The 12,381-nt window shown below is 34.8% G+C and overlaps 1 protein-coding gene across 3 annotated transcripts in view; it reads left to right on the plus strand.

Annotated features, from left to right (window-relative positions):
- Positions 1-12,381, plus strand: part of LOC120348907 (glycerophosphodiester phosphodiesterase 1-like) — a 34,657-nt gene that overhangs the window by 6,144 nt on the left and 16,132 nt on the right. For 2 of the 3 annotated variants that reach the window (XM_039439893.1, XM_039439892.1), the window contains exons 3-4: positions 7,310-7,415; positions 9,834-9,926. In XM_039439893.1, the coding sequence (XP_039295827.1) occupies positions 7,310-7,415; positions 9,834-9,926 (199 nt within the window). Of the gene's footprint in view, positions 1-1,772; positions 2,593-5,060; positions 5,243-7,309; positions 7,416-9,833; positions 9,927-12,381 lie in introns of those variants that run through there. The other variant, XM_039439894.1, reaches the window with a different exon arrangement.

Here is a 12,381-nt window from a genome sequence, read left to right on the forward strand (position 1 = left end):
ATTAAAATAAATATTTGAAAAAGAAATAGAAAACTAGAGATATTTTAGTAGTGTTCGCTCCCTGAATAATATGGGGGCCTGTTTCATGAAGCATACAGTAGCCTAAATTATTATTAAGGTACCCGGTATTCTAATGTTTCAAGCTCTCGATTAATCTCATTCGTGATTCCAATTTCCGTATATATATATATATATATATATATATATATATAATATATATATATATATATATATGTTTCAAGTTATAATAGTTCCAAGTTTCATAGAACAGGCCCCTGATATGAATTTACTATTGGTTTTTATCTCATCAAAGTGTATTCATCATTGTTATGTATACCGTAGTTGAGTTATTTCTGTATACTTTTCCTCATCCTTGACCTTTATGTTGAAATAAGCTACTTGGATGAAACTGTTTATGATCATCCGAGTATTTGGAGTAAGTAAACAAGTATATAGTTATGCGTCCATATTGGCATTTTGCCTCTCATTTGGAAATCATATTTAGTGTTTTTCAAACACCTCTAATTGCACAAGAGCTGGTTAAATTTTAACCGAAATTAATTTCACGAGAACCAGGCGTTTTTGAAAAGACGGCTTCTCTGATTGGTTCTCGTGGAATTGATCACAGTTAAAATTTAACTGGCTGTTGTGCAATCGGCACTAAATATTTTTGATGAGGATGATGACCACAAGATCTCCAGACTTGTGCGTGCTGGGTATAATGAGATGGATGATGATGAGATGTGGATGTATGGACCTATGGCTTTTGGTGGTTTCCGAACCACCACGAAGTGATTTTTTTCAACTGTTATATTGCAAGAGAAACAGATATTGATCTTGTGCTGCCTCCTGAAACTGTTGTGGGAAATAAGAATCAGGTCAGGGCAGAAGAGGGGTAGTTCATGTGGGTCGAAAAGAAGAGAGATGAGACACATTATTCAAATATAATAATTTTATTATTTTGAATATTTATTAATCTTTTATTTTTCATCACATTTCATCATAATTATATTGGGAACAATCTCATTTTATAGGTGATTTGTATTACTATTCAAAAATAAAAATTCATCCATCATCACTCATTAATTTATCATGAACAAGTCTATACTCATTTAGGTATCTCAACTATTAAATGATACACTTTTCATTAATAACAATCTCTTTACATGCTTGACCCATTCCCACGAATTTTATGGCAGAGCGCGGAGTCACTTAATAAAGATTTTTTTATGAATTACATATTTTCGTACGTACTTCCAGAGTAGGGTTCATAATATTATTATATAGTGAGGTCCACGTTATAATGGCAGGTTTGATTTACAATGGTATTGCTATCCTTGTCTACCATTCAACAAAGCAGATAGCGCTATCTCTTTCTTGCTTTGCTCTGCTGCCAAATCGTTCTTTGACAATGTGGAATTGATAATTAATAAGATATTTTATCTTAATAATTATGAAAATTCATTACCTACCTACCTATGAAATTATTAAAAAATATAATCGATTATTTTAAACGAGTAAGAACAGTTAATATGACATCAATAAACCTGTATCAGCTACCGTCTATAGAAGGCATTAACAAGACCGAGGATCGGTAACGTTGCTCTCCTATCTTTCTCCCTTGCCATTATAACGTAGACCTCACTATAAAAGAATGGTCATGTTTGTCAAGTTTACTTGACTAATGTAAACGCCCCTTCAAGTGTGGTGTAATCCGTACGTATTTTGATTGAGCCCGATTCATAAAAATATTATATTTCTAGAGTGTAAGATTAATAATTCAAATTATATATTTTTCAGAATGAATAATACTATAAAAACTGCAACTGTAATTTCTATGATAGACATTAATAATTTCATTTATCAGATGTCTGCCAAGCATATTTTGAGGTTAGGATTCTCGTGAAAGAAGAAAACAAAATTTGTTCTTTGTTGTTTTGATTGTAATGTAAATTTAGGTTCCAATCTAATATCTAAATTCAACTAAAAGTTTACTATTTAGTTCTGACTAAATTTCATTTTAATTATTTTTCTCTTTGATTCAATAATATGTAAATTTATAATGATACCTAACAAGTGTATTTGAACAATCAAATTAATTTTTTAGTGTCGACTTTGAAGTACAGTGTTTACTTTTTGATCTCATGAATAATACCATTGTTTACTTTGGAAAACAATTTTCATCACAAACTATATTGAGCTTTTCGGCAGCTATTATTAATTATTATTCAAGAATCAAACCTTAATTTGAATATGAAGTTGTCAATCTGTCTAACTGTTTACGGTGCATTCTTGCTTTTGTATAGTATCATCATAGTTGCAATAGAAGCTACAAGTTTCTATGTTGGATTGATATTTACAATATTGCCATTTTTGTGTTTTATCATTTTGAACTGGTTTGCTATTCCTCAACCAAGCGAGGCTGTGATTAGAGAAATTTTGGGGGAGAATCTATGGATTATTGAGAGGGACAGACATCCCCTTTCCGGTGAAAATGAATCTGCTGAAGATGATACATTTGCAATCAAGACAGTAGCTCACAGGGCATGTGGATTAGATGCTCCAGAGAATAGTATGGCAGCTATTAAATCGGTAAGTACCAAAATATATTGCTTACTTTTATGAAAAAAATATTAATCCTGTAGTAGGTCTATTTATTTAGGCAACACGAGCAAGTTGTAAACAAACCAGTATGAAACTATGAGTGTTGGTCATAAAATGACTATAGGCTAGGCTACCCAACAATGTTGACATGGATTCGCACATACCCAGTGACAAAAAAACATCAAAATATATCATTTCCTTATCTTCAATCTTCAGATCGTAGAACCATTAGCCAGCCAGATGCGCTGGGTAGGTCATAACGCCAATATACTTAAACACAGTTTACACATAAGTTTCTGACAACACTGTCAGGTCAAATATTAAAAACATATTGGTATAGAATGGCTAAACACGGTGGTTGCCACTAAATATCAAGTAGGCTATAGACTCCTGAAAAAAAATCACTCAAGGAGTAGTATGGTCTGGCACGCAGCCATGACTTGAGTCTCCTCTTAAAATCACTATTACTCAAATGACGCACAGGTGGAAGTAGGCCCATCATGTTGACAATTTTAATAGTGATATTGGGATATCAGTTCTGAGCGTAACTTAGGCTACATCGTGGAACATTGACTTTGAGAGCATTTCGAAGTGAGTAGGCACTCTGCAACCCCCTCAGATTGGTATTCCCAATACCAACCAGGAAGCAAAGATAAACTAGCTAAAAATTGAAAGAATCCCGAGTCTGACGAAGAGTGGCCTACAGTGCTTTGATAATATCCGAACTGCTTTTTTTCAGTAGCAGAAGAACACTCTCACAGTGTGAAGAGTGCCCCCACAGCAGTCTACCATAGATAATGTGGCCATAATCAAATGCTCTTCAATCAGCAAGCACCTCAATCTTCTCAACGGATAGACCATATGAGACAATCTTTTGCATGCAGCATCCACATGAGCACTCCATGTTAACTTTGGATCAATGTTGAATCCCCGAAGCTTCACTGGTTTATTTAATGAATGATTGAAATAGTTTCTCAGAGTGCACATGCTATTCTGTGTCTTGCCGACGTTGAGCAACAACCTGTTCTCCTGAAACCAGCGTCCTGCACCAGCAAACGATTCCTCCAACTCAAGTGTGGCAGCTGCAAGCGAGGATCCTCTCCCTAGAAGGGTTGTGTCATCCGCAAACAGCAACTCACTTCCGCCGACTCTCAAATCATTCATATGCAGGATGAACAGGACCGGCCCCAGAACAGAGCCCTGTGGTACCCCATACCGTACACGCAGCTCACCCGATGAGTTTAGTTGCAATCATATTTTCACTGTCACTGTTGTTTACTGACTTGCTTGTTCCGTTTTTTCCGCAGTCAGAGGCAGGGGAATTGTGCGATTCCAGCTTTACTTTTTTTGTTTCTTCAGAAACTCAAATTATTACTACTTCAGTTGACTTCTTCGTAGTTTGATGTCCGGGGAATTGTCCTATGTATTTAAGCCTTGGCCACAGAGAGAGAGAGAGATCTACGATTCTTCAGATGTAGCCCAGGTTATTTTATCCCATGTGATATCCTATATATGTATCCGAGGTATGCGATCTAAGACCCCTATTATAAATACAGAGCCACCGGTTGGAGTCCAGTAAAATCAGTGGATATTGTTTCTCTAGACACATACCCATGCTACCGAGCACGATGACTAAAGACCAGTTGCAAGGCCAGCGGAACAGTGTTCCTTAGGGCCAGACCTTATCAAGGCCTGGTTGCACAAAAGCCGGTTACATTTTAAATGTGATCAATTCCACGAGAACCAATCAGAGAAGGCGTTTTTGAAAAGACGGCTTTCTGATTGGTTCTTTTGGAATTAATCACAGTTAAAGTTTAACCGGCTTTTGTAGGGCCGGTTTCCGATCTCGGTATTTTGCTAAGTTCTAGACTCTAAACAGCTGGAGTAAGAAAATTGGCTTTCCGAAACGGGGCTTAGTCGTAGTCATTGTCAGAGTCACGTTTGAATTAGATTTCAAAAAAAACTAGAAAATTAAACACAGAATAAAATGAAGAGAAAATAGGTAGTGTAAAGTTTCAGCTATTTTGAATTATTTAGAAATGTTTAATTTCTTCAAGGAAAAACGTTTCCAATTATAGAAATGAGAAAATAAAAACTACGACTACTGTTATAAAAACTGCGACTACGCCCCGTTTTGGAAAGCTAATTTTCTGACTCCAGCTGTTTAAAGTTTAGAAGTTAGCCAAATCCCGAGCTCGGAAACCAGCCCTGAGTGTTTTCAGACGGCATTTTCAAAGTCGGCAGAGCCGGAAGCTCTCTGATTGGCTGGTTGAGTTAGCGCCTAAAACGCTTAATGTGGTCTGGCCCTTAGTTTATTCAGGGTTGGCGCCTAAAAACTTGATGTGGTCTGGCTCTTAGTTTATCAGCTTATTCATTTCCATTAGCACTTCTATAGATACATGTATCTAAAATTGTGCCTGTATCTCTAGAAATTCCTCTGAATTTTCATATTGCAGTGCAAAAATAAAGGGAGCAAATGCATTGAGATTGATCTATGGCTGACGGCAGACAATATTGCAGTGGTTTTCCACGATGACACCCTGGAACGTATGACTAACGGATTTGGGCCAATCAAAATCAAAACCTTTCAAGCACTTCAAGAGTTGAAACTTGCATTTCAACCGGAACCACATATCAAGTGAGTATGATTTTCAATTAGTGATTTTCTATGCTAGGTGCCGGTTGCACAAAAGCCGGTCAAGTTTTAATCGTAATTAATCTCTCGAGAACCAATCTCAGAAGCCTTCTTTTCAAAAAAAACCTTCTCTGATTGGTTCTCGTGAAATTAATCATTATTAAAATTTACCTAAGAATGGTGCTAAGACTCTTATGAAAGCATCAATAAATCAATCATCTTTATTCAAATATACATGAAAATGTACAAGAATGTGTTAATTGAAAAAATAATTTCTTGAAAATATAGCATGTCAGTCGTAACAAATATATTTGTTTTAGTCGCTGACAGATAAAACATGCAGCTAAATTAAGAACTGGAGGTAACAGAGTGATTGAGACAGCAGTGTTTTGTCTGGTATGAGTAGATGCGATAAAAGTAAAAACTCAGGGAAGTCAAAACCTCCAGCTCTCTACTTTCTGGAATTAGCTGTATTCATTTAAAAAAATGAGGATAAATTGCAGAGAAATCAGTTTTAGCATGATAACAGTACAAGGCATCGAGGAGCACTTGAATAACCATCTCACAGAACTAGGGCTTTGGAGAGGGAACCGCTCTTCAGTCAAATCAAATCAAAGTTTATCTATCAAAAACAATTACAATACAAATTTGAATATTATAACATTTAATGTTCTCTGCAGCAAGCTTGAACATTATGGCATTAGAGATAAGGAATTAAAATTGATCAGAAGTTACCTTAGTGACAGAACACAAATAGTTCGACTGAATAGGCAAAATAATAAATGTTCAGAACCAAAAAAAGTATTGGCAGGTGTTCCACAAGGATCAGTCCTTGGACCCTTTCTATTCTTAGCTTTTGTGAATGATTTTAGTGTTAATGTTCCATGTTTATCTGTGCTCTATGCTGATGACACTACCATACTTGATTCTAATACTAGTGTAGAGGCTGTACTTAATAGGCTTGACTCCTCGGTTGAACGCTGCAGGGAGTGGTATGCTGCTAATTGTTTGACTCTCAATGAGAGTAAAACAGAAAACATTCTATTCACGCTTAGAAATAATTTAAGCAGGGAGCACCAAGAGTACCTGAAGCCGATTAAACTGCTGGGTTTTGTCCTAGACAGTAAATTGAGTTGGAGTAGCCACATAGAGTATCTGTGTAAGAAACTGTCCAGAGTTATGTACCTACTAAGAAAACTAAAATGTTGTGTCAGTAGGGAGGTACTTACTCTGACTTACTATGGTTTGTTTCATTCCCATCTCAATTATGGGCTCCGTCTTTGGGGTAACTCAAGTGATATGAAGAAGGCATTTATTTGGCAAAAAAAAGCAATACGCTGCATTGCTGGTCTAAGGAGTGTTGAAAGCTGTAAAAATAGTTTTATCGAGCTTGGAATCATGACTCTCCCTTCAATGTACATTTATTGTAACCTGGTCCATGTTGAAAAAACCTAACTCTATCAACAAGACATAGCCATCAGCATGAACATAGAACTAGAAATAGGAATAACCTAATTAGTAATTACCCCATACATCAGACTGCAAAAAACATTCAAAAGCTATATGTATCAACAATACTTATTATTCAATAAACTACCGACAAGAATAAAAAATTTACCATAAAAAAGTTCATATCTACAGTAGCACAATGGCTCAAAAAACAGGCTTTTTATACAATAGACGAATACCTAAGTCATAACGTGAGCATCTGACTGTTTTATATTATATTTGTATATGTATATATGTATACATATGTGTACATGTTTAATGTTATGTATATATGTGTTAGCGGTACGATATATTGTTAGTATATGCAATGCTATGTTTTATCTCCACATGACGTTTGTTTATAACATTTGTAATGTTCGATGACAAGAATACAGATTATTGATTATTGATTATTAATACACTTAGTATGTATTTTATACAGTGGATTAAAAACGCTCGGGCTGAGGCAAAGAGCATAAATGACGTGAGAAGCGTGATTTTAGTATCATTTATTGTTAAATAAATAGCTAAATAACTTGGATATATATAATCGGAAGATCAACTGTATTTTTATTTTTTCAGACAAACTTTTGTTGAAGCGAAAATTCCAACTTTGGATGAATGCATAAAATTTTGTTTGGAATCAGACATAAAACTCATCCTTGACGTGAAGGACACTAGTGATGAGGTAAGCTTTATTTATTATAAAACCAGCAGGTAACCCGTGCTCCGCAAGGATCTTTTTTAAAACTGAAAACTTGTCGTAATGAAATCTTGAAGAATTGAAAATAGGCCTATAACCATCCTCGGTTGATTGAGAATCTATATGCAAAATTTCAAGTTAATCAGTCGAGTACATCAGTAGTACAGAAGTGATGATGCGTCAAACATAATTTTCCTATCCCGTACGTGTATAAGCCAGTCAGTAATTTCCTTTATTATAGTATTATCGGGGCACCGAGCTTCGCTCGTTATTTTTATTTATTGATAAACAGAACACAATTCTCTAAAATGATCGTGTTTATATTTCACAGCTGGCTATATGTCATCTTATGAATTTCGGGGATGCGATATTTTAATTTTCACATACTCACTCGCTCACTCACTTTTTTTACTATCTACAGCTGTTTCAGCCAATGATGAATATTATCCTTTTAATGTTGTTCCGCGAGTTTTCCCAAAGATAAGACCTAGTGCAATCGAATTATTATATCATAAACCTACTATGCTACAAATTTCGTTAAATCGTCATTTCATAAAATGATCCGTTTTCGAGATCCATTGAACATAAATAACCAGATATAAAAATACAGAAATTGCTCGCTTAATATAATAGGATATAGGTGAAGTTCATAGTCATGTTTTATTGAAAGACATTTACAAAACTCTGACAGACAGTGTAGGCTTATCCTTAATGCTAAACCTATTATGATATTGTTGGCGATAGAACAAAGTTTAGCGTTGCTATTTGTTAATTTGTGTGGCGTGTAAACATGTTACCAAATTCAGTTCCTTTACAGATAAATCTTGGAAAATTATACCTATAAACTGTACTACTAGTATTCATTTTTTTGTTCTTATCAAATCTGCTATAGTGAGGTCCACGTTATATAATGGCAGTGGAGAAAAATAGCAGAACAACGTTGCCTAAACTCTGTCTTGTCAATGCCTTCTATAGACGGTAGCTGATACAGCTTTATTGATGTAATATCAACTGTTCATTCTCATTTAAAATAATAAATTATATTTTATTTAGCTAGAAATTATATTTTCCAATAATTTTATAATGAATTTTATTGATTAAGATTTAAATATCGGGGGACCGAGCTTTGCTCTGGAGTGTAAAAGCATAGACAATTTGTAACGAAAGATTGAATTTATAGTTTATATTCATTTATTCATTTTCTCAGTCGTACAACCAGTTTTACTGTTATATGAGGAGGCACAACAGGGCTTATGCCCAAAACTGTCCCTTTTCAAATCTATACTACAGTCCTAATCAAAATCTAGGTTAAGCTAATATCACTCATCAAAATAACAATATTTATTCACACTTCAAAAAAACAAACACATCATTAATTACAAATAGATATACTATGAACTCGATTTAGAATGATATACTATGTTTTTTTACAATATTTGTTAATATACTATGTACTATTCTACACTAGCAGCATCTAGTTACTATTTTGGACTTTCTGAAGTAAACATGCTTTCTAAATAAAAAGAGAAATAAACGAAAATGAGTTTTTCTTGTTGAATTTTTCTTTTCGTGTGATCAGCTGAATGATCCCACACATGCACTCGTTCACTCAATTCCATTACAGTATCGACAGACGACAAAATTTCCAGCTGTTTTTCCAGGGACTTATTTATCCTTTTAATGTGCTTCAGCAAGTTATCCCAGGGTTGAGACCTAGTGCAATCGAATTTTCATATCATAAACCTACTTTGTTCCAAATTTCGTGAGAATCGTTAGAGCCGTTTTCGAGATCCGGTCACATACAGATGTATAATATATAAACATTTAAACATCTAAACATATAAACAGAAATTGCTTGTCTAATAGTATAGGATTTTTTTTTGTTAATTAATAATTCTACATTGTTGAAAGACGATCTGGCAACAGAGCACAGCGAGAAAGAGATAGTGCTATCCGCTTTGTTGAATGATAGACAAGGAAAGCAATACCATTGCTATCAAATACTGCCATGATAACGTGGACCTCACTATAGTATCGATAAGTACTCTCAGATAAAACAATTACTTACAAAAACAATACATTTTAGACTGATCATATGATCATAATATTTTATTGAAAAATAGATCAGTTCAATTCCAAATTATTATGGACTTGTTTGTAAATTTCTTTGTCAATTAATTCTTCCATTTTATATAATTTTACAATGAAAACAAAAACATCGTTTTTTCAATAGATATATTATGGAAATTGAACACTCTCAATTTAAATTAATACAATGAGGAGAAACTGCTCATTGTTAAAGCTGTAACATCTATAATAGAATGATAATTGTGATTCTATAATATGATTTGTTTAACATTAAACAAATGAATAATTTAGAAATTTATTGAATTTGTTTTACAGATGGTGCATACTCTGCTTGCAATGTATAAGAGAAATCCTGTACTATATAGAAGGGTGATAGTGTCTGGGTTTGATCCATTATTCATATATAAAGTGAGTTACCTAATTCTATTATCACTGTATTAGTTTGTAGGAGAGCTAAAATCCAATATTATAATCGGCTATTTGATGGTAAGCAATCTACTTCAGATCTCTGGAAGAACATTCGGAAGGTTGAGATTGTCCCTCCCAAGTCAAGAACTGCAGCTGTAAATGTGTCCTTGGACCAACTAAATAGGTTCTTCTCCACTCCGTCGCCACCCTCTTCATTTTCTCACCATTTATTGAACTATGCCATGATAAATCAAACCAATCACACACTTCCATGTGAAAAATTCTTCTTTGCTTACATCCTTCCTGAGAAAATCTCCTCAATTATCCTTTCAATTAGGAAAAATAATAAAGGTGTTGATGGCATTCCAATAACGTTCTATAAAATCATATTACCCATTATCCTTCCGGCAATTACACACATTTTCAACTTTTCCCTACAAATGGGAGTTTTTCCTTCACTTTGGAAGCATTCTTTAATATGTCCCGTCCCTAAAGTAAGTAGTCCTTGCTCCCCTGAAAACTTCCGTCCTATCAGCATAGTTTGCACTATTTCTAAGGCGCTTGAGAGGGTGGTACATGAGCAGACGACATCATACCTGAATTCATTCAATTTCTTTGATCAAAATCAGTCTGGCTATCGCCCATCGCATAGTACATCTACAGCTCTTTTGAAAATAACAGATGACATTCGTAATGCCATGGACAACCGTAAGTTCTCTCTCCTTGTCACATTTGATTTCACTAAAGCTTTTGATAACGTTTGCCATTCAATTCTGCTACATAAACTTGCAAATCAATGTAATTTTTCTAGTTCATGTCTCTGCTGGTTTGAATCCTACCTAAGCAATAGGTATCAACGTGTGAGAGGAGCTGATGGCAAGACTTCAGAGTGGTTACCTGTTGTAGCAGGCGTTCCTCAGGGAACAATACTTGGTCCCCTCCTCTTCTCTATTTATATGAATAATCTCCCTCGAATTTTTCATGACATATCATACCATATTTATGCTGATGACCTTGTGTGTTACAATCACTTTCCTTCCGACAGTGCTGCTGACTCTATTGCCGCGATGAATGTTAACATTCAGAATTTGATTGTTTGGGCTAATGCGCACTGCTTGAGACTCAATGCAAATAAATGCAAAAGCATCATTATCGCTTATGGTCGGTTGTATAACCAAATAGATTTTAATACACTTCCTCGAGTAATGCTGGCCAATCATGCTCTGCACTTTGAAAGTTGTGTGAAAGTCTTGGGCATACAGCTTGATAAAAACATGAATTGGTCGAATCAGATTGGTGAACTGACAAAGCGAGTGTTTGCCACTATGCATCAATTGAAACGGTTGAAAAATTTCCTTCCAACCCACCTTCGTGTTTCACTAGTACAGAGCTTGGTAATTCCCATCATTGATTACTGCAGCATCGTTTATAACGACATTACTGAGGAGCTGAATTTGAAATTACAACGATCGCTCAACTACGCAATTCGGTTTATTTTTGATGCGAGAAGAGATGACCACATCACTCCATATTACAGGAGGTTAAATTGGATGAAGTTGAAGGAGAGGAGACAATACTTCATGTTGAGTCTTGTTTATCAGCTGATTGTCAAGGGGAGAGGTCCTCAGTATTTGAAGGAAAGATTCACACTCCTGGCTCATATTCACAGCAGGAACACGAGACAGCATGAATACTTCCTTCAAATACCTCGTCACCGCACAGTTATGTATAATAACTCATTTACGGTCACGGCCTCAAGACTTTGGAACGATCTGCCCAATGATGTTATTTTTGCGGCAACCTTGGGTACGTTCAGGTCCAGGCTTGTTGCTCTGTTGAATGGGAATACATAGATATGTTTTTAGCCACAATCTTTTTGTAGATTTTATTGGAAATTTGCAATAATCGTTGTACAGTAACAATATTATTTTGCTTGTTTTGCTGGAGTATTGGAGCGTTTGATTGACACCTACTAATACCTGTAAATCATAATATCCAATGGCATTTTATTTTCGTTTATTGTATGTATTATTATGCATCTTACATTCTTTGTTAATTTTTTTTAGAGTTATATAGAATTATTATCTATGTATTATCATATCTCTTATTATTATGAGAATGTAATAGAATAATTTATGTTATGTAGCTGTGTTATCATTTAAGAATTTGTAATTTTTTTTTTGTAAGAATTTGTAAAACTGTAATTTTGTAACCATGTTACCATAGGCGACAAGCCTAGTACCAATTCTAATTTATACAACAGTCCAAATGTAATTCCTTTGATTTATCATTGGGGATTGAGACTTGTACTTAACCAGCAATCAGGTTCAATAAAGCGTACACAGGGATGTAGTTACATTCTACCTGCCTCAAGTAACTAGAAGTTTTATTAGAATTGTTAAAACCAGCCATAAAATAAATTCTTCAATGCCAGATAATTAACATATCCTTGTAG

The sequence above is a fragment of the Nilaparvata lugens genome, chromosome 13 (genome assembly GCF_014356525.2).
Source record: "Nilaparvata lugens isolate BPH chromosome 13, ASM1435652v1, whole genome shotgun sequence".
NCBI lineage: Eukaryota > Metazoa > Arthropoda > Insecta > Hemiptera > Delphacidae > Nilaparvata > Nilaparvata lugens.